Source organism: Mesocricetus auratus, unplaced genomic scaffold (genome assembly GCF_017639785.1).
Source record: "Mesocricetus auratus isolate SY011 unplaced genomic scaffold, BCM_Maur_2.0 Super-Scaffold_4256, whole genome shotgun sequence".
In the NCBI taxonomy this organism is placed as follows: domain Eukaryota; kingdom Metazoa; phylum Chordata; class Mammalia; order Rodentia; family Cricetidae; genus Mesocricetus; species Mesocricetus auratus.
The window spans coordinates 91,950,220-91,974,635 of NW_024429182.1; the positions used below are offsets into that span (position 1 = coordinate 91,950,220).

Sequence of the window (24,416 nt, forward strand, 5' to 3'; positions counted from 1 at the left end):
GGGCCTAGGCCCTCCCCCAAGAGTCCAGGCTGAGAGGGCATCCCTCATTGTGGGATAGGCACTCAAAGTCTATTTGTATGCCAGGGATAAATACTACCTAAGGCCCCATAGAGTGCCTAGGCCTCCTAACTGATACCCACATTCAGGGGGTCTGGGTCAATCCCATGTTTTCCACATAGTCATCAATCTGGGGCCCAAGAGCTGTTGTTAAAAAAAAGTTTTAGTCAAACTTCCGGTGCCTTGAGCAGAACCACCGGACAACTGAGGACTGTGCACGGTGGAACCGGACCCAGGCCTGATGGGATTCAGCCTTCTCAGAGACTGCCAGCTTCCAAGTGCCATTCTCCGCCCATGGGACAGACGAGGTAAACGTGGGACTGTCTCCAGCCTGCATTCCTGTGCCCTGAGATGGTCTACCAGAGACTGTCCACCTGATCCCAGCTCCAAGGGATTCAGCCTGCACAGAGACTGTCAGCACCATAGTCCCTTTCTTCACCCATGGGGCTAGATAGGCCTGCGCCTGTTTACAGCCTGCCTTCCAGTGATCTGCACACAACTAGTCAATGACAGGGTACTGCACACTGCAGCCCCCCATCCCAGCAGGAGCCAGCCCACACAGACATTGCCACAGTCCAAGTCCCATCCTCCACCCACAGGACTGGCAAGGGTCCAGCCTACCCAGAGATTGCCAAGGTTCTGATACTGGGACGGCCTCCATCTATGCAAAAGGAAAGCCCTCAGGGGATTGGACCTGCTCCCACCCACTGGAAAGGAACCATGGTGACATACCCACCAGGGGAGGAAGAGACTCCTTCTGCACCCACAGTGATAAATAATGGGGGGGAGACAATATAAAAACACACCCACCAACAGAAAAACCAAATATGAAACTGCAAGAAACTAGAGAATCTACAACCGCAAGACCTGAAGAGCCCATTGCAGATGAAGCAGATGAGAAAGACCTTAAACATAACTTCATGAAAATGATAGAGGCCCTCAAAGAGGATATGAGAAAATTCCTTAAAGAAATGGAAGAAAAGACAAACCAAAAATGCAAAAACTGCAAGAAATGGAGGAAAAAACAATGCAAAACATGCAAAAAATGGTAGAAATGGAAGAAAAGACAAACCAAAAATCCAATAAATGCAAGAGAGGAAAAGACAAAGTAAAAATCTGAAGAAACACTGCAAGTGTTGAAAGCTGAAATAGAGACAATAAAAAACAAAGTCTGAAGGAATGCTAGAAACAGAAAAGCTTGGCAAACAGTCAGGCACTACAGATGCAAGCAAAACCAACAGAATACAAGAGATGGAAGAGAGAAACTCAGGTGTTGAAGATTCACTAGGAGAAATAGATTCATCGACCAAAGAAAACCTTAAGTCCAACAAATCCCTAACACAAAACATCCAGGAAATATGGGACACCCTGAAAAGACTAAACTTAAGGTATAGAAGAAGGTGAAGAAATCCAAATCAAAGGGGAATAAAACATATTCAACAAAATTATAGAAGAAAACTTTCCCAACTTAAAGAAAGACATGCCAATGAAAGTACAAGAAGCCTACAGAACACCAAATAGAGTGGAACACAAATGGAAGTCCCCTCGACACATAATACTAAAAACTCCAAACATACCAAATAAAGAAATAATATTAAGAGCAGCAAAGGAAAAAGGCCAAGTAACATACAAAGGCAAACCTATTAAAATGACACCTGACTTCCATGGAAACCCTAAAAGCCAGAAGGTCCTGGATAGATATTCTACCAACACTAAGCGACCACAGATGCCAGCAAGGACTACTATACACAGTAAAGCTTTAAATCACTATAGAGGGATATAGATATTCCATGACAAAACCAAATTTAAAAAATTTGTATCCACTAACCCAGCCCTACAGAAAGTTCTGGAAGGAAAACTACAATCCAAGGAACTTGACTACAACTGGAAAAACATAAGCAATAGATAATCCCACCTTACCAACAGCCAAAAGAAAAATGAGGTGGAAATCCACATATAATTCCACCACCATCCACCATTCCAAAACAAAGAAGAATGAGCAATCAATGCTCATTTATATACCTCAATATTAATGGCATTAACTTGCCCATAAAAAGACACAGACTAACAGAATGGATTTGAAGACAGAACGCATCCTTCTACACCATAGAAGAAATACACCTCAGCCTCAAAGACAGACATTATCTCAGAATTAAGGGTTTGGAAAAGATTTTCCAAACAAATGGACCCAAGAAACAAGTGAGGTAAGCAATCCTAATCTCTAACAAATTATATTTTAAAATAAAATCAGTCAAAAGAGACAAGGAGGGCATTTCCTACTTATCATAGGAGAAATCCACCAAGATGAAGTTTCAATTCTGAACAGCTATGCCCCAAATACAAAGGCATCCTTGTTCATAAAAGAAACATTGCTAAAACTCAAATCACATATAAAGCCCCACACACTTATAGTGGGAGACTTCAACACACAACTCTCACCACTAGACAGGACTACCAGACAGAAACTTAACAAAGAAGCAAAGGAGCTAATAGAAGTTACGACCCAATTGGGATTAACAGACATATATAGAACATTCCATGAAAATAAAAAAAGAATATATCTTCTTCTCAACGCCACATGGAACCTTCTCAAAAATAGACCACACACTTGGCAACATATCACACGTCAACAGGTACAAAAAATTGGAATAACTCCATGCATCTTATCAGACCACCATGCTCCAAAATTAGAATTCAACAGCAACATAAATTGTAGAAATCCTACAAACTCATAGAAACTGAATAATGCACAATTATACCATTCCTGGGTCAAAAAAGAAACACACACAAAAAAAAGAAATTAAAGACTTCCTAGAATTCAATGAGAATGAAAACAACATACCCAAACTTATGGCACACTTTGAAAGCAGTGCTACAAGGGAAGTTCATAGTACTAAGTGCCCACATGAAGAAACTGGAGAATAGTTACACTAGAGAATTAACAGCACAACTGAAAGCTCTAGAACACAAAGAAGTAAATTCACCCAGGAGGAGTAGACATCAGGAAATAATCAAATTGAGGGCTGAAATCAATAAAGTAGAAAATAGGAAAACATTGCAAAGAATCAATGAAACAAAGAGTTGGCTCTTTGAGAAAATCAGCAAGATAAACAAACCTTTATCCAAACATACCAAACGGCCGAGTGTGAACATGCAAATTAACAAAATCAGAAACGAAAAGGGGGACATAGAAATAGACACTGAAGAAATCCAAAGAATCATCAGGTCATACTTTGAAAACCTGTAATCCACAAAATCTAAATCTAAAGGAAATGGACGAATTTCTGGATAGATATCACTTGCCAAAATTAAATCAAGAACTGATAAGCAACTTAAATAGACCTATAACCCCTAAGGAAATAGAAGCAGTCATTAAAAGTCTCCCAACCAAAAAAAAAAAAAAAGCCCAGCACCAGATAGCCTCAGTGCAGAATTCTACCTGAAATTCAAAGAACAGCTTATACTAATTCTCCTCAAAGTATTCCATGCCATAGAAGCAGAAGGGTCTTTGCCAAACACTCTCTACGAGGCTTCAATAACCTTGATATGGAAGTCACACAAAGACACAACTAAGAAAGAGAACTTCAGACCAATATCCCTCTTGAACATTGACACAAAAATACTCAATAAAATACTGGCAAACCGGATCCAAGAACACATCAGTAAACTCATTCACCGTGACCAAGTAAGCTTCATCCCAGGGATGCAGGGATGGTTCAATATAGGGAAATCCATCAATGTAATCCACCATATAAACAAGCTGAGAAACAAAAATCACATGATCATCTCACTAGATGCAGAAACAGCCTTTGACAAAATCCAACACCCATTCATGATAAAGGTCTTGGAGATATCTGGGATAACAGGAACATACCTAAACATGATAAAAGCTATATACAGCAAACCAACAGCCAACATCAAACTAAATGGACAGAAACTCAACGAGCTTCCTCTAAAATCAGGAACAAGACAAGGCTGTTCACTCTCTCCATACTTCTTCAATATTGTACTTGAAGTTCTAGCTAGAGCAATACGACAACAAAAGGAGATCAAGAGGATACAAATTGAAAAGGAAGAGGTCAAACTTTCACTATTTGCAGATTATATGATAGTTTACATAAGTGACCCAAAAAACTCTACCAGGGAACTCCTACAGCTGATAAATACCTTCACTAAACTGGCAGGATACAAGATCAACTCCAGAAAATCAGTAGCCCTATGATATACAGACGATAAAAGGACTGAGAAAGAAATCAGAGAAATATCGCTCTTATAATAGCCACAAACAACATAAAATACCTTGGGGTAACGCTAACCAAACAAGTGAAAGACTTGTATCACTAGAACTTTTAGTCTTAAAAGAAAGAAATTAAAGGAGACACCAGAAAATGGAAAGATCTCCCATGGTCTTGGATAGATAGGATCAACATAGTAAAAATGGCGATCTTTCTGAAAGCAATATACAGATTTAACACAATCCCCATTAAAATCCCAGCACAATTCTTCACAGACCTTGAAAGAACAATTCTCAACTTTATATGGAAAAACAAAAGACACAGGATAGCCAAAACAACCCTGTTCAACAAAGCAATGTACAGAGTCATCACCATTCATGACTTCAAGCTCTATTACAGAGCTATAGTCCTGAAAACAGCTTGGTATTGGCACAAAAGTAGACAGGTAGACCAATGGAATCAAATTGAATGCCCCGATATTAACCCGTATACGTAGGAACACCTGATCTTTCACTAAGAAGCTAAACTATAAAATGGAAAAACGAAAGCATCTTCAACAAATGGTGCTGATATAACTGGATGCTGGCATGTAGAAGAATGCAGATAGATCCATGTCTATCACCATGCACTAAACTTAAGTTCAAATGAATCAAAGACCTCAACATAAATCCAGCCACACTGAACCTCTTAGAAGAAAATGTGGGAGGTACCCTTGAACGAATTGGTACAGGAGACCACTTCCTGAACAAAACTCCAGTAGCACAGACACTAAGATCGACTATTAATAAGTGGGACCACCTGAAACTGAGAAGCTTCTGTAAGGAAAAGGACACAGTCAGCAAGACAAAAAGGCAACCCATAGATTGAGAAAAGATATCCACTAACCCTACATCTGACAGAGGGCTGATCTCCAAAATTTACAAAGAACTCAAGAAGCAAGTCTCCAAAACAGCAAAAAGAAATCCAATTAAAAAGTGGGGTACAGAACTTAGTAGAGAATTTTCAATAGAGGAGTCTAAAATGGCTGAGAGACACTTAAGAAATTGCTCAACATCCCTAGCTGTCAGGGAAATGCAAATCAAAACAACTCTGAGATACTGACTCCTGTCAGAGTGGCTAAAATCAAAAACTCCCAATGACAGTTTATGCTGGAGAGGATGTGGAGAAAGGTGAACACTCCTTCGCTGATGGTGGGTGTGATGACTTGTACAGTCACTTTGGAAATCAGTATGGAGATTCCTCAGGAAAATGGAAATCAGTCTACCACAAGATCCAGCAATTCTACTCTTAGGCATATACCCAAAAGATGCACATACATACAGCAAGTATGCCCATTCCACTATGTTCATAGCAGCATTTATTTGTAATAGCCAGAACCTGGAAACAACCTAGATGCCCCTCAACTGAAGAGTGGATAGAGAAATTGTGGTACATTTATACAATGGAGTACAACTCAGTGGAAAACACCAATGGAATCTTGAAATTTGCAGGCAAATAGAAGGCACTAGATGAAACCATCCTGACTGAGGTAACCCACTCACAAAAAGAGAAAAATAGTATGTACTCACACATATATGGATTTTTAGACATGAATCAGAGGAGTGCCAGCATACAATCCCATTGCCAGAGAGTCTAGGAAATAGAACTTACATCCAGTGACTGATGAAAGCAGAGGCAAATACTCACAGGTAAACACTGAACTGAACTCCTGGAATCCAGTGTCAGAAAGGGAGAACTGATGGGCAAAGGACCAAAGAGTGGGCTGGTTTAACCCACAGAAACAGTTGACCTGAACCAGGGGGAGTTCTTGGACTCCAGATAGATGGCTTTGTGGCAAGCCTGGAACTGACCCAGACCCCCTAAATGTGGGTGTCAGTGAGGAGGCCTAGGTAATCTATGGGGCCTTGGTAGTACTTTTCCCTGGAGTTCAAATACTTTGGGTCCCCATCCCCTAAGGAGGGATGCTCTGTCAGCCTGGACTTTTTAAGGAGGGCTTAGACCCTACCCTGGATGAAATGACAGACTCTGGAGATCCACCATGGAGGGCCTCACCCTCCCTGGGGATCAGAGTGGAGATTGGGTGGGGGACTGGGGGTCTTGTGTGGAGGGATGGGCAGGAGGGGATGGAGAGGGAGCTGGGATTGACATGTGAAACAAGCTTGTTTCTAACTTAAATTTTAAAAAAGGAAGAAAAAATAAAAAATAAATAACTAAACAAACAAACAAACAAAAAACTTTAGTCATTTCTATAATGTCCACCTGGATACTTTGAAAGGGTATCAATTCAGGAAACCCTGACCCTAACTCTAACCCTAACCACTAACCCTAACCCATATTATTAATTTTTAACCACCTCATCTTCCCTTTTGGCAATCTGCATATCCCTCACATACCTGTTTATCAATGGTGAAGAGCCCCATACATTTATAACTTTTGTACTTCATTTCATTTAGCCTGTGTTCTCCAGCAACTTCCCTTCTTGTAACATATATGTTAGTTAGTGTCTAATATTTGGAGATACCAAGTCCACTCTGATGAGGAGGGAATACAATTTTTCAGAGGAAACTCACTGTTCTTGGGTCCTGGCTGATCTTAGAGAGCAGGACCCAAAATATGGGGTGTTCTTTTGTCTCTCTTACTCTCATTGATATAGACAGTTTTGTGTTGTCCTAGAGTTATGAGCAGTTGAGCCTCAATACCGCAGATTACTAGCCCAAGACCACCTGAGCACATGCATGAGTAGACAGAGAGGAAAAACATAGAATTGACCAAAGTAGTAAAGTCTCACAATTCAGTGTTGATGATGACTGTAGATCAATGGAGGAAGACATGATAACCACTAATATACTTGGCTCCCTCTTTTAGCTTAAGAAGCCTCAAAAGAGGCACCAGAGAAAAGTGGAGATTATAGCACTCACAGGTACCACAAGCTATCTTTTGTAACCTGAAAGAAGCCACACAGAGGACCTTTGCTCATTGGTTCAGGTCCTGGTACTATTTCTTAATCAGGGACTCTTGAGGAAGATAATGCTGGGCAAAAAACTCCAGACCCCACAGCTGATTTTAATAGAAGTTACAAACATGGGAGGCCAGATGATATGCCTGGAGAATTCATTAAATCCCAGTTTCCAGGAGAAGCATTTACTGGGGAGGCCATGTCGTCTGGGAGGGTAACACTGTCAAGCCTCCCTCAGGACAAAGCTTGGGATTCATAGGATTCATTGATGTCCCAGGGATGATGAAACTAGGCAGTCACTGGTCTTCTTTAAGCTATACTACCCATTTCTCTTCATTCAAATTCCTACAGTGCTTATCTTATACCAAAGACTCCTATAAGAGAAAATCTATGAGAATATGATGATGTGGCTTAAAACAATTCAGATCTGTGGTTTGATGTCTTGATGACAGCTGTTTTGAGTTGGAGTAAAAGGGAATCTCTACTTAACTTCTTATTTGCATTCCAATGCTAGGTAAGTGTGATGAACATTACTTCTGAATCAATGTCTGCTTGCAGATCTCAGAAGGAATTTCTAAGAGAGGACATGAAAAACATACAAAGGGATCTAGCCTCTCACTTTCCAAGATCTTGCCCTAGAACTCAGCTGATCACCTGTACCCATCTGCTTCCCAGAGAAGACTGACAGTAGTGGTGACAGCAGGACTATTTATCCCTGATCTTAGTGTCAGCCACACAAGCTCTGAAGATCACCCTATCAGAGGAAACACCTCTCTTGTCTTCAGCATCTTTGACCTCTCTGCCTTTTGGTGTTGGAGGTAAGGAATCTGTCTCTTATTTAGACATTGTGTGGGAACTGTACGTTATCAGAAGCAACACCTAAAGCCCCCATCCTTAGATTATCTTATTCTTCAGTCTTCAGACTGTAATCTTTCCATTTTTACCCTAGATACCTCATATAGGAACCCATTCTAAATGTTTGGGGACACTTGCAATCATTCTTCCCTTCTATCTAAACATATGGAATTCTTGCTGCTGGATGGCTGGTAAAGCTCAGTACTTGAATTTTCTGTATATCCTGGCATCTGTATCAGACCCCAGATAACTATTACCTTGAATGGAGCCTGTCTAATGTTAGTTTAAGTTCCTTCTGCATACATATCTGCTTGATAATAAAAATAATACAGAAAGTCATTAAAAACAATTTTTACAATTAAATACACTAAGCAATGATAGGGGAACAAGCTTAGATAACACATTTCCAAATCCTAGCTCCATCTCCTGAATCTCCTCTGGTTTGGGCCTCTGCTGGCAATTCTTGATATGAGGTCACCATGATACAAAGTCCTTTTACAGAAATGGATTCTCCCTCCGCTAGCTTCCTATGCATGTCCTGCTCTTTCTCTCTGGAATGAGGAGACAACGATGAGGATAGGAGGAAAACCATGACTCTTGATTCAGAAGGAAGTGGACTAGATCTGGGGATCTACTTATAGCACCTTAATATAGCCCCATTCCTCCTCTTTCCTTTGAAATATTGTTCATATCTTGGCACAGAAACCCGAAAGAATGTGCCAAGCAATTATCTTCTTCCCTTTGTTTCTCTTTCCATACATCGTCTATCAAATCTATACCACAGCATTTTTTCAAGTCTCACATGTGCCAGAAACACTACCCCAAAATGTTTTAATTTTTTTCTTATATAGGGAAGAGGCTTTCAAACAGGGTTTCTGTGGAAAGACCTTCCATTTTGATATCATGGATCAAGTGGACAATTAGGTGGCAGGGAACTGTAAGACATTATTTTTCAGAGGACATTTCTTCAGCTGGCATCTACCTACAGTTCAAGGCGTAAAGATATTGGAGGATATGCTGTATTGCTTTTCCATACACTGACCTTCATGGTGCTATCTTCCACTGTCTCTTCTTGCACTACTAGATTTTTTTACTTATCCAGATCCTATTCATATGTAATAGCAGCTCATATGCTACTTCCTCAGGAAATATGTACCTGAAACCTCTCTTTTATGACTCCATATGCAATGCTTTAATCAGTCATCAGGATTACATGATACAGATTTTTGTGTGACATGTTTTCATATTTTCTGAAGTCATTCTAGAATGAAATACAAGTTCTTAGGAAATTTTGACTGACCGAATGAAAACAATTGGATAATGTGTCACTTACAATTGTGATCATATCACTCACTTAAAGGTCATGAGGTAATTGGTGTGGATGGAAACACATAACATAGGAGGAAAAAGTACATGTAGTGGGAAAATAGAGATACAGTCAATGGTGAATTTTCCATTTCTCATTTAAGGCTTCCTTTTTCTTTTGCCCAACTGTGAAACACATGCACTCCTAAAATAATGTAGCCTGTACTTTTCTCTCTCTCTCTCTCTCTCTCTCTCTCTCTCTCTCTCTCTCACACACACACACACACACACACACCACATACTTCATTTCCTTTACTTTTCAACTTCTTCAAGTGGAACTATCATATGAATGTAGTATGTGGCAGGAGTGCAGGAGTCCATCCTTCCTCCTGGTAATATCTGTGAATACTGTAAACTATTATTTGCATCCAGAATCTTTCTCTAAATCCTACATAATGGTTTGGCTTGGTGCCTTGCCTGACACGTCTTATTTTTGTAACTCATACTATTTATCATGTGTTGTAAATACAAACATCTGCCATGTCTCTGTGAAGCCCACGTGATATTTTGTCCGCCCCTAAATGAACATCTCATCATTGCTTTCAGCGAGGCATATACTTCTGTACTCTTCTTACCAAATTACTTTTCATTTTCAAAGAATAACAAGTAGTAAATAAAGGAGAGGAGGGTGTTTGAAAAGTACAAGAGATCATGTGGTTCAAGGACCAAGGATTCCACTTTTGAGAAAGCTATTGATTAGATCAGTAAGAATAGGCAGAATAATCAAAGGAAGAAAATGAAACTGTATTATGAATTAATCTTCAAAATCTGAAGTCTAATCAAAAGCAGACTTCAGCTAGGAAAATGACCAGTATATTTTTAATATGAAGACAAACATGATTAAATCTGCCTATCAAGGTATTTTCTTATGTACAAACATTCAAATGTTTTATAATGTAACTGATTCCATTATTGTAGTACATATGTAATGATGTTTAAAAAAAGAAAAAGATTCTCAGTGTCTTGGGGTTTTCAAAGTGGTGTTTCCTATTTAAGTGAGGATGTACCAAAATTCAGTGAAAACATTCAGAAACTAGAGATTATACTTAGCTAAGAAAAGGAAAGGCTGCTGCCTGATATCCTTAACACATCCACAGTATCCAGATTGGGTTTAATTCCCTTAGAAAGGTTTCCATTGAGAATGCATCTTTTTCTAGGCATCAGAAAAGACCATTCAGAATGGAGCTCGGGAACTTCACCTCGGAAAGTGGCTTTATATTGGTGGGTATTCTGGATGGCAGTGGTTCTCCTGAACTACTCTGTGTCATGATAACTGTCCTGTACATGTTGGCACTGACCAGCAATGGACTGCTGCTCCTGGTCATCACAGTGGATGCCCGGCTTCACGTGCCCATGTACCTCCTACTGAGGCAACTGTCTCTCATTGATCTCCTCTTCACATCAGTTGTCACTCCCAAGGCTGTTGTGGATTTTCTTCTCAGAGACAACACCATATCCTTTGAGGGTTGTGCACTTCAATTGTTTTCAGCAATGACATTGGGTGGTTCAGAAGACCTCCTTCTGGCCTTTATGGCCTATGACAGGTATGTGGCCATTTGTCATCCTCTAAACTACATGATCTTGATGAGTTCAAAGGTCTGTTGGCTCATGGTGGCCACATCATGGATCCTGTCATCCCTTAGTGCACTTGGGCACACTGTGTACACGATGCACTTCCCTTTCTGCATGTCTCAGGAAATCAGACACCTGCTCTGTGAGGTTCCTCCATTGTTGAAGTTGGCTTGTGTTGATACCTCTCAATATGAGCTCATGGTTTATGTAACAGGAGTGGTATTTCTATTGCTTCCTCTTTCTGCCATTTCTACTTCCTACTCACTAATTCTGTCCACTGTCCTGCACATGCCCTCAAATGAAGGCAGGAAAAAAGCCCTAGTCACCTGCTCCTCCCACTTGACTGTTGTTGGGATGTTCTATGGGGGTGCCACCTTTATGTATGTCCTGCCTAGTTCCTTTCACAGCCCTAAGCAAGACAATATCATCTCTGTGTTCTACACAATTGTCACACCAGCTCTGAACCCCCTCATCTACAGCCTGAGGAATAAGGAAGTCATTGGGGCTTTTAGGAGGGTCTTGGGGAGACATATACTGCCAGTACACTCCAGCCTTTAAGAAGGGTTTACAGTTGGATCTCGCTATTCCTTCTTCAAACATAGAGTCAGTCATTCTTTGATGTTATTCTCTGACTTAGATGATATATACACTATTATGTTCTTATGTTATTTTCAATTGTGTATTTGGTGTGAATAGAGGCCTTAATTTGAATCATCAGACATATATCGCCCTGGTCTTGAGAGCCCCTTCATTTTTAAATATTTACAACAGACTAGAAGTAGAAGTTCCAATTGGATGTTTTAGGCACATTATATGGTTGATGTCATCCTGGCACAGCACCAGATAGACTTAGTTAGGGATTTCTTTTCCATTTCAACATCATGTAGTATCAGGAACACTGACAATTTTAAAACCAGTAATTTCCAGCTCCGAGCATCAGAGGATTGCTCCTTTTGGTCCAGATTCTCTTTTTTATTTTTTATTTATTTATTTTTATTTAACTTTTTATGCATGTTACTCTCAGCTCCCTCTCCCCTCCTCCCCCAACCCCGCATTCCTCGCAACACCCCATTCCACTCCATCTCCCCTCCTTTCCCCAGGGAGGGTAAAGCCTTCCATGAGGGATTTTCAGAGTCTGTCATATAATACTGGGCAGATACTTAATGATCAGTAAAGAGAAATACTCAAGAAGATATTTTGAAATTCCTACTTGTTAACAAATTAGAAATTAATGGTGAAGAATAATTGACATGCATTCCAGATTTGAGAAACATTATCATAGACTCTGTAAATAAAGACATAGATATGTTGATAGCTAAAGATTTGAAAATGGACTTGACATTTCTATTTGGGATCTTTCTATTTACAATGCCTACAATTAATTTTTAGAAGTGAGATCAATAAATATAGTAGAAAGAATCTGTATGTAAATGAAATAGAAGATCTCTAATTAGCAGCAGGAAAATGGTTATGTATGTTTTTAAATTATTTTAAGTACACATACATAACCATGTTTAGAAGCATCTTTAAAAAGTATAAGAAATACAGATTATTGAGGCAAATGTATGCATATGTCTATATCCCCAGGAAAGAAAGCATAAATTATTCTTATATGTTCTCTGTTTTACCAAATCCCTTAGTGGTATGGCAATTCCATAATAAAAGGATAAGTCCAATTTGCTAACAAGAGAAACCTATTATTGTGGATCATACTGCTGTATGAGCACTCAGAATATTTTTAACTTATTGAAATAATCTTAAAACTAAGTCATACTAAAAAAACTAAAACTATAAAACTGCAAAGTTTTTAAAGAAACTAAAATCACCTATAGTGTTTTATTGTCATTTTGTTATACAAGTATGTTTGAGCTGAACTTACATATGAGTGATATGTAAACTCCTTTTGTTATTTAAAGTTTGGTCAATCTTGTTCCTTATTTGAAGGATATTTTACAATGTGAGTGGAGAGGGAGGGACCATACTCTCTGAGCTTAAATCTGCTCATCTTTGGATATAATCATACTTTTTCCATTTCAATTTGTTCATCTCCCAGTGATTCTGGGAGGAGCCTGATCTCATGCAATTTTATGTAGATTAAATGAGGTAATAAATATCAGTGTGCTTCATTTGTGCCTAAACTACATATGTTGACTATTGTGTTAATGAATAGTAAAGATCTTTGGAAAACAATCTTATACTTTGTTATCCATGGTGCACAGTGTGATGGGTTGTATACATACAACATGAAGCTAATTGTTGCAACTATTATCTTATACTCTCACAGCAGTATATTCTTAGTGTATCTACCATCATCATGATATTGCAATAGACCTTGTGAACTGTCTTCTTGTCTAAGATAAATTTTATGCTATTTGACCAACATCTCATCAGCATTTTGCCTAGTAACCCACCATCTTATCCTGTTCTGTGAGATAAACTTTAGATTCTACAGACAAATGAATTTACATAGTAATTTTCTATTGGTGCCTGATATTTCCTTTAATATTCTATGAAATGATTTCTGTTGCAGTAACAAGCAAAATTTCTTTCTTATGCAAGGTTGAAGAAGAGTTCACAAATCAAGGTGTAAGCATTTCACTTTGCATGTTGTTTGGAATTTTCATGCCTTAATCATCCTACCTCTGCTGTCTCAATTTGTCTGAGATGTAATTTGTTATCTAGTTCTATATAATCCTTTTCTCAATCATGTTGTCATTAGACTATCACAGGCACCATCTAGTTGAATTAATGAGTACTTGACTTGTTTCCTAACAAATAATTTAGCTTTGTTCTTTGTTTAATTGTGATTGTAATTTTTAGTACCTTATTCATTACATGTCTTCTCTGTAATCTTTTTCTAAGACAAGTTGTAAGTACCTAAACTTATAAAGTATAATAATTTTAACACTAATAAATTATAGACTTGTCAGATACTATAATAAAATGTTCTCAGTAATTAAGCATTAACAGAAAATTACAGGGATATAAGCATTTGAGTCCTATATAGAAAGATCTAGAAGAGTCTTTGCAAATGCAAAACTAGTGGAAAAGATTAAAATTATGCTCAGATACTGAATATCACAGATCTGATAGCTGAGACAGAATGTTTGGAATGTAAATTATTTGAAAATTGTGGTGTTGTGATCATACAAATATTCAATTATTCAATTACTGTCTTTCAAAATGAAGCTCCAATGGAAATGTTACAGCCAGGTCATTTCTATAGATTAAGACTGCCTACAGGGAAGACTGATCAATATCATACACAGGAACTAGTTACTTTTGTGACCACATTACTCATAACTTTCTTAAGCTATGCTTCTTGGCAATATTCCTTTCCTCTCTGTGTTTTTCCTGAATATCTCTGTGAATTTTCTCCTAGCCAAGGCTTTTTTAGGTTTGTTTGCTTGTGGTGATATCTTGTTTGTACAAATAAATCCTGTCTGAAGGTCAGAGAATGGAGCTTGCCTCTAACTAACCATATAGGTCTGGAGATCTATACAGACAGACAGGAAGTGAGATGACTGGACTGAAACAGGAAGTGAGATGGCTCAGCAGAGAGAGGATATAAGTGGCTAGCTCAATCAATAGAGCATGAGACTCTTAATCTCAGGGTCTTGGGTTCATGTCCCATGTTGTCACCAAAATGTAAATGGAGTTCTTAATTGGTCTAAATAATAAAAACCCAGAGTCAGATATAAAGGAAAATGCTGAATGATCAGTGAGAAGAAGAAGCCAAAGCCCACACTTTACCTCCTTAGTTTCTCAGCACACAATAGCTTGAGTTTCTGTTTCTGCCCACTTCTATCCTCTCTCTGCCAATCCATCTCACTTCTAGTTCTGCCCAGTCATCTCACTTCCTGTCTGTCTGTACAGACTTCCAGACCAGTTGCTAGTGGCAAGCTCCATTCTCTGACCTTCAGACAGGCTTTATTTCTACAAGCAAGATACCACCACAAATTTTAGCCCATTGATAGTGGCTGAAATTAAGCATCCTTATAATCAAAAAAATTTTAGGGCAATAAATTTCATAAAATGTTCCTGGTCTTTAAATAAGCCACGGCCTGTACTTTTGATCCTCCCAGTAATTTGCTACCATATTTTCACATATTCTTTTTCTATTGAATGTCTAAAATTGTTATCCCTATATTTGTGATAACTTGCTCATAGATTCTGAAGTCATTCAATGGAGGCAAAGGGAAGGAATGTGATTTTCTCATGTTGTGAACTGTGAAAAAAGAAAGCAGGAAAAGAATGATGCAGATGATAGAACCCCTTTGTCAGTTGCAAGGTTCCAAATACCCTTTAAATGTCTGCATCTCCAGCTTTGGTTATGTACAGTCTTCCAACCAGTTTTCCTAGAGCCCCTTTCACATCTTTGTTTCGAAGGCTGTATATGATTGGATTCAACATGGAAGTCATAACTGAATAGAACACGGAGATAACCTTATCCTTTTCACTCATTGTCTTGGAGTTGGGTCTCATGTAGGCAAATATTCCAGAGCCATAATAGAGGATTACAACAGTGAGGTGGGAACCACAAGTAGAAAAGACCTTGAGCCTTCCCTCTCCAGACTGCATCCGGATCACAGTGGAGATGATATTCCAGTATGAGACAAGGATGAGTGAGACAGGAACTAATAGGATAATAACTCCCACTAAAAACAGAGCCATTTCAGCATTGTAGGTGTCAACTGAAGCCAGTTTTAAGAGGGCAGGTGGCTCACAGAAGTAGTGATTAATTACATTCTGTCCCTGATACGGGATGCACAGTGTAAATGCACTGTCCACCGAACATGCAAATGGCCCACTTAACCAGGAAATGACAGCCAACTGGACACAAACCCTCTGAGTCATGATGGTGGAGTAGTGCAGAGGCTTGCAGACAGCTATATACCTGTCATAGGACATCACTGCCAGCAGAGCACACTCTGTACACCCTGCTAGGAGAAATACCACTATCTGTATTGAACATCCAATAAAAGAAATGGTTTTCATTTTTGAAAGGAAGTGGACCAACATCTGGGGTACGATGCTGGTAGAGAAGCAGAGGTCAGCAAAGGATAAGTTTTGGAGGAAAAAGTACATGGGAGTCTGAAGTCGAGAGTCAATTTGGATGAGGATTATGATCAGCAGGTTTCCAAATACAGAAAGGAGGTAGATGATCAGGAAAACACAGAATAACAAGATTTGGATTTTAGGATTCTCTGAGAGTCCCAGCAGAATAAATTCAGCTACATAAGTTTGGTTTCCTCCTCCCATTGACATTTACTCCTGTTAACCTATCATCAGAAGAGAAACAGTATTTTCAGTCCTTTATAAAGGAAGCATATAGTTGGCCAGCAAGTTCGCCCTCTTGATTCTTGATTTCCATCTGTTTCCCACCAGGTCCCAGATTCTGTCAAAATGTACACTGGTGTGTCTATATCCAGTAAAGCCTATTTTGTTTTGTTTTATTCTTTTTGAAAAACGAAGTCACTGTGTAACTCAGGCTGATCATGAACTCAATACTCTCTTGCTCTGGCTCCTAAGTGCTATAATTGCAGGTGTTCTTCACCATATCTATTTTGAACATAGATTTTTAGGCACATTTTTCCATGATTATTCTACTTGATCATGAACATCATGTGCTGTATGGGTTTTTGTTTCTAATCCTAATATACATTTAAGCATGGGTAAGCAAATTACCATGTAGTTATAGTAAGAAAATACCTTTGTTTCAGTTTCATTTAAAAATTACACTTTCAATTTCAAAATTATCTTTTGTTTAGTTCTACTTACCTGTATTAGCTGTCTGGAAATATAGCAAATTTGTTTCATCAGTAAAAGAAATATTTTGGCTTTTAGATTTCAACACACCTTGCAGCTCATCAAAAAATATGTGTCAATAAGATGTTTGTTACAACAGGAAGAAATAGTTGTTTGAGGCCTAAACAGAGAAACTGTACCTATTACTTACTACTTTTCCTAAATAGGTATTAGAAAGTGTAAAACAACTACTGAAATGGTGATTTGAGGTAAAAGAAGAGAAAATTTTACATCCAGTGACTGTGTAACCCTGGTCTGTAGACAATGTTTTATGTGGAAAACAGGAAAAACAACATGAAAAATTATGTTACATTTAAAAATGCAATGTACATAAAACCTGTATAATGAGACTTCAGTATCCTGAACCTAAATGTGAGTGAACAAAGCCAGGAGTGAGCAGGGAACATGGTCCTCTGAATAGCATCTCATAGTCTCATGACAGCAAATCTCAGAGAACCTTGACTTTAACTGTGGTAACCAGTTGTTATAATCTTGATTTCCCTATCAGTTTGGGGTTCAAGGAAGAGTTTTGGGCTAGTTTTGACAACATAGTGAGACTTTGTCCAGAGAAATGCATAAAAATATAGAGACTTTTCCTCTAAAATATATAGTGGTATGGATAAGATGTGTGTGTGTGTGCGTGTGTGTGTGTGTGTGTGTGAGAGAGAGAGAGAGAGACAGAGACAGAGACAGAGACAGAGAGAGACAGAGAGAGAGAGAGAGAGAGAGAGAGAGAGAGAGAGAGAGAGAGAGAGAGAGAGAGAGAGAGAAAGAGAGAAAGAGAGAGAGAGATTCTGGAATGATGATAATTTGCCATTTCTTATATTTTTGGTTGTGAGCCTAGCCTTTAACGGCTGAGCCATCTCTCCAGCCCAATTTGCCATTTCTTAAAATAGTACATGAATATGGCTAAATTAAGATTAAATTCATAATTTAAAGTTTCATTCCAGCTTGTACCTAAAACATCTGTACTTTTTGAAATTATGTTATGCTTTAATGAAGTTTATTTTATAAACTTCTAATATTTTAGTGTGCGTGTGTGTGTGTGTGTGTGTGTGTGTGTGTGTGTGCACGTGTGCTTGTATATTTAGGTTTACATGGAGACTGGAAAAGGTCATTAGATGCCCAGGGTCTGTACTTACAGGTGGTTGTTAGCCACCTGACTTGTGGGTTTGGAACCAACTTCAGTGCTCTACAAGAGCACCAAGTATTTATTGTTCACCACCAAGACATCTCAGCAGACCTGAGAAGTATATTAAAAAAAGATAAAAACATGCCATTTGGCATCTAAAATTATATTGTTTCAGAATAGAGTACTTTTTAAACAACTATAATAGATGATTGTCTAAATAAGCTAACTGGTTTATTTGACATGTTATATTATTTCATTTCCAAACTTTCTGGATGAGACAGCATTGAGAATATCACAGGAAAACACCTAGAAGAATGGAGCAAACAAGAGGGTGAGGTAATACATGTGACATGAACGCATAAGGGACATATTTGGAAGCGAGGAAGAAGCCCAGTGAGAGGGGATCCAGGAGGATAAGCGAAGACAGAGAGGAGGGGATGAATAAGAACAACAAATAATCTTATACACACAAAATAGTGAAGCTTATTGTGTTATATGTTAACTTAGAAAATTAATAGTAAAATATAAACTAAATGGGAATTTAGAGATGTACATTACCTAAGGGCGACAGTAGGAATAATTTCAACAACTTTCTATTCAAGCACTCGACATGTTTCTGTACATCCTGCCACATGGTCTTCAACTGTCAGCTTCATCCTTGGAACCAATAGTTACATGCTTCTTTGCTTATGTCAAACAACCAGAATAAAGTGTCTTTGCAATAACATCTAATAGCACAAAGATAAAGTCCAAAGTAGGGAATCAGATTCTCTGAGGAGCATACATGTATTCACAAATGAAACAAAAAAAACTGTTGAACAAAGGAAAGTAATTATTAGAATGGTAATTGGCAAAAACTTATTTTTTATTTTATTTTTTATTATTTTTGTCTATGTTTATCTATTTATTTATCTATTTATTTATTATTGATTTCAGTTTGGTTTGTAATATATGCCAAATTTAAATGCTAAGCACATACTGTGGCAAACTTTCACTTTTTTTTCTTTTTTGTTTTTGGTTTTTCGAGACAGGATTTCTCTGTATTGTTTTGGAGGCAGTCCTGCAATTCGCTCTGTAGACCAGGCTGGCCTGGAACACACAGATATCTGCCTGCCTCTGCGTCTGTGTCCCGAGTGCTGGGATTAAATGCGGGTGCCACCTACACTGGGCTCACTATCACTTTTGACTGAAAATATGCAAACAGCGTAAACAATATAACAGCATGTCATATACTAGATACATTTTAAATGAATTCATGATCACTAAGTAATATTTTATCAAATAATATATCTGTGTTTACACTTTAAAGATATATGATGACATCGACACAAAAATACAAGCACACAGTACACAATCCAATTACAATTATACAGTGAATTGTGGTCAGCCCACCTCTATAGTGAAAGCAATTCTGAGACCAGAAAGGCCTTGGAGACAAGATCCTAGAAGGAATCAATTTACAGTGTGGCAGCCCATTGATACTATTTCTTTTTTCCTATAAGGAATTTGTGGGTTGTTAAGAAGCAACTGTTGCAGTGATATCTTGCTTGTACAAATAAAGTCTATCTAAAGGTCAGAAGAAGGAGCGAGCCACAGCACACCTTACCCTCTTATGTTTCAGCAGACAAGAGAGCAAGTTCCTGTTTCTCCCTGCTTATATGCTGTTTCTGCTCAGCTATCTCACTTCCTGTCTGTACAGACCTCCAGGTTAGCTAGCGGCAAGATCCATTCTCTGACCTTCAGACAGGCTTTATTTGTACAAGAAAGATACCACCACATATGCCCCTTTTTGTCTAAAAGTTTTAAGAAGTTTATAACTAATATAAGATAAACCATATACACTAAGTATAATAACTATATACAGAGAGCCTTATGAATTCTGCAGGAAGTAAGCATCCAGGAAGTGAAAAGCTAAGGAAGCCTTCAGTAGTCTTATAACAATAGGAAGCAAAAGATAAAAACTGGAGCATAAGCCTTGCTAAATTTGAGTGACACTAATCTAATACTTAAGGTCTTACTTGTGATCTCTGAATATCTTGGAGTAAGGAATGATTGGAATATTTAAACTGTCCAGTATAAAATCTGTTTTACAGAAGACAATGCACTCTGACCTCATTGATAGGAAAAAAAATTGGCCCAGGAGGGTAATATTGGGAACTCTAAACTAGTTTTAAAATATCCCATATACAATGCCTTGTGTCCAACAAATATAATTACAAAGCATAATATAAAATATGAACAACAACTAAGAAGCAGAGATAATAAAACTAACAAGAAATATCTCTGGAAGCATGATATTGCAGTTATTAGACATCATGTTTAAACATTACGAATATATATATTACTAAAATTACTAAATTACTAAAAATAAGAAACTGATTTTATTTCACATCTTAAAAATTGAATTATTAAAGCTTGGATGTAAAAGATGTTTAGCTACATTAGACAAAGGAAAGAGGAAAAACAAGGAGTTAAGAGGACACTATGAAAAACGATGGTTAGGAACACAAAAAATAGGAAATGAGAAATATAAATATGTCACAAATGTAATTAAATTCCCACAGGAAGAGAAAAGAGTAGACACAGTAAAAGGGACATTTGAATAGATAATGGTTAAGAATTTACAAATTTGATGAAAATATTCACATAGACAAGTGTAGTTAAATGCAAAGATTACTATGTAAATTAGAATCTCACCATACTTCTAACTCAAAGGAAAACAATGGAAACTCTAAGCATATTATAATTAAAATACAGAACATGCCAAATATTGTTAGCTGAATGAAAGAAAGAAAACATTCCAGGAAACTGCCCCTTATGCATGGGATATGAATTTTCTCTGTCCCACAAAATGTTGAAGGACAAAAGGGAAGAAGCTAGAGTAAGGCTTCAGATCACCAGGAACAGAACTCCCTCCATGTGCATGAAATCACTAAAAGGGACCTGTGGGATCAGAGATGTCTGAGAAGGGAAGGAATTAAATGTATGATTCATACTAACAGTTTTGACAGAACTTAATTTTTTTACACCTAGGATGTTTAAAAATGCAAACGAATAAGAGGGGTGGGTAAAGTTAGGATCGTTGCAAGAAAAAAAAAAAAGGAGCCAAAACTAAGGCTCAAAGTGTATTTAAGGTTGCAAACCACTCTTCCTTAGGAAACAAAGCCACCTGCTATCTTTATTTTTCTTTTATACTTGTCATTTATTCTAATAAAGAAATACCAGAAAAGAGGAAAAAGCAAGAGTCTTTAGCTTACCCTTCACACTAAGCTTTCTAAGGATTATGTTGTCCATATCTCCAACAAGCTCCAAGTGATATTTAAAAGGCTGACTATACTGCCCTTTGCATTTGTTTTCTTTGATTTATCTCAGTCACATTTAAAGTTGTGGCACTGTATTCACTTCACTTGGACATATTTCTCTCCTGATGATGTATCCTTTTCTTTCTCTCCCTTTTCTTTCTGCTAATTTCCCCCCTTTTGTCACTTTCTAAGTCTACACATCACTGTGTGGTAACCTCTTCTGTCCCTTCAACTTCAATTGTCATATAATAATTGGAGGTTCTTAAATCTCTAAAAGCAATTGGGACATTTTTTGCCATCAGAATTCTAGTTCACAAATGAAATTTTGTATTGAACTTCATTGAAAATTAATTTAAATAGGATTGAGAATTCTCCATACCTGATAGAAAAATACATATATACTTCAAAGGAAAAGAAGATGATATCAATACTGATCTATGTCTTAGAGAGATACAACATTGTTTGAATCCGAGCTCTCTGAAGTAATTCAAACTCATTAATAAAATATTTCAGTCTAGTTCCAATATTTAAAAAAATGAAGATACTTACATCATTTACCTAACTAGTAAGAAAACACATTAATTTATATAAACATCAAATGGGAATATACCTTATAACTTTTGGCTCTCTAGAATACCAGTAATAAGAAATTTATTATTACACATGAAAATACATATTTTACATGCATTTCATCTCCTATGAAGACAACCCAAGAGAAGCTATTGAACTCATTCTCTGGTTTTTTTCTTATAAACATACACAACTACTAAGAGTTTCCTCCATTTAAAATAGCAGGGTTTTGCTTTCTTCCTTTATTGGCTTTGTATTTCTCTAGCAGTTTAAACAGTTATCACATGTTACTTGCATCTCTACATATTCTCCTAGTGTATCCATAGCTAAGTTTCCAAATGCTGTAGATTCTGGTTATTTTACCTCTATCATGTTTCTACTTCCCATGTTGCCCAACCTAATGCATTCACATATAATAGAATATTGTTTTTAAATTCTGATCTTACAATTTAAAATTCCCCCCATTTAAACCAATTCAATAACTCCTTCTGTGTAAGCTTTAATCGAACACATACTTAAGCCACACGGCATCTCTGACAGGCTGTAGAGGTCTGCGAGGTCACTTCTCCTATCTCCTGACTCTCATTAAGTATCCTTGTCAGACTCATACATGAATCTGAAGTTCACTTCTTGCTTTATCAACTAGATAAATCCCTAGTATCAGTACTTTTCTCTACTGTCCCCCCTTTTAGCCAAGTATTCACTGACTCCATTAAGCTGAGTTATTTTCTATTTTTCAGCTTCTGATGGATTTATACCTGCACTAATAAATTTATATTATACATGTTTAATTTCAAGTCACTGCTTTTCCATGTTATATACCGAAATATGGGTGAAGTATAAATGACACAACATTTACTGGACAATAGGATGCTTTCTAGTATGACCAGCAAGAAAAATGAGACATGCTTGTTTGGGTATGCTCACCTATTCTGAATGAAAAACAAAGAAGTGTGAGCAGTGTAAAGAACAGTGTAAAATATGTTTATTGTGTCAAGGATGGCAGAGCATGATACTGGATCTGATAGTAAAAAACCTCTCAATTGGCTATTGTCTCCATGCTCTTTATGACAACCCATTTTCTAGACATGTGGATTTACATAACCATAAATCCACATTTGGCTGTTGCTTCTTGTATACCAGAGATTGGAAAATAGAGGAATACACTAATGAAGGTCCAGAGAATGTCTAGTAGGGAACAGTTGTAACACTATAAAGTCAGTATGAGATGCTGTTAACCTAAAAAATTATGGCAGCATTTTGTAGGATATGATCCTTGTGGATGTCTAGAGGAAGACTCCTGTATGGTTGTGTGCAAGGAGGGAAGAGAGGAGAAAGGAGATAAGGGGAGAGGAAGAAGGGAGGAAAGAAAATGATGCTGGAAGAGAATGGCTAATTCCTCCAAGCCTGGCAGAATATCTTGATGAGATGAACACATGAATTTTTGATGACGTGACAAAACTCTGCTATCAGCTAGTGGACTAACCTGAAGAGTGTTCCAAGAGGCTAGGCCACTGGCAAGGGGACTGTGGACTCAATAAGTATGAAGGACAGAATCTCACCAGGCATTTCGCACTACATTTTTATTCCGAGGCACTCAGAGTGTTTCTCCATACTGAACGGTGTCCAAGCACCTGTCTCAAAGACATATACCCAAATTCTCCCAGGAACTGAACAGAGGAATTTCCTAAGAGGAATTTATTTAAAATGAGGTCCTAAGGGTTGATGTAAACAACATGTTCCCTTGAGCTTTCTTTACATAATGGAAGATTTTTGTGTTATGCTCATAAGCACAGGCTAAAATCTTGAAATCTCTCCTGATTTCAAACTCTATTTAAAAGTGAAAGCTTAAATGAGTACATAGAAGCTAAACAAACTAATCCACCAGGAATATGTTCATTTTTCATATAATGAGACATGGCTCTATACCTGCCTGCTGGTGACCAGCTCCAGCAGAAGTCAGGACTTGAGAAGGGAGGATATAGCAGGTGATATAAAGAAGTTACACCAGAAAGCAATTTGAATCTTTTCTGAACATCTAGGAATATATTACTTGTAACTGTGCTCAGGAGTCTACAGGAGAGATTATCTGTATATCGCTCTCTTCCAGGACCACAGAATTTATTTTTATCTCTTACAACAATGGTTACATTAGTCTATATTTGCATTTCAAAAATACCTAATATGTGACTATTTTCCCAACATGAATCAAGATATCCTTGAAAAGTCATAATCATAAAATTCAAGAATCACAGGTCTGGGAGCAAGCAGACAAATTTTAACTTCGCAGAGGAGGAGAGGCCTCTAATATTTCCTCATGGTTGCTGTTGCCAGACAATTTAGAATCCAATAGGCTAATTCTTAACTTTTAATGAGCAAAGCAAAAACTCTTATCAAATTATGCTGTAATCTACTTTTAACCTTTATACATATCCTTCTTTATATATCAAATATAATTTCTGCAATATTTCCATCTTTCTTGTTTTTATAATATTCTAATGATTAACTTACAATATAAAATCATATCCTTCATCTTAATTCTTAGCTTTCAAATTTGCATTTTA

General features: G+C 37.6%; 2 protein-coding genes across 2 annotated transcripts; one reads left to right on the top strand and one right to left on the bottom strand.

Moving 5' to 3' along the window:
- The first annotated feature begins 10,647 nt into the window (after nucleotides 1–10,647).
- Nucleotides 10,648–11,598, top strand: LOC101834558 (olfactory receptor 2AG2-like). The gene has a single exon (XM_005075740.2). The coding sequence runs from the start codon at nucleotides 10,648–10,650 to the stop codon at nucleotides 11,596–11,598; it is 951 nt and encodes a 316-aa protein (XP_005075797.1).
- A 3,747-nt stretch (nucleotides 11,599–15,345) lies between these two features.
- On the bottom strand, nucleotides 15,346–16,308 carry LOC101834820 (olfactory receptor 2D3-like). Its single transcript, XM_005075741.2, has one exon. The coding sequence runs from the start codon at nucleotides 16,306–16,308 to the stop codon at nucleotides 15,346–15,348; it is 963 nt and encodes a 320-aa protein (XP_005075798.1).
- Between the last annotated feature and the right edge of the window lie 8,108 nt (nucleotides 16,309–24,416).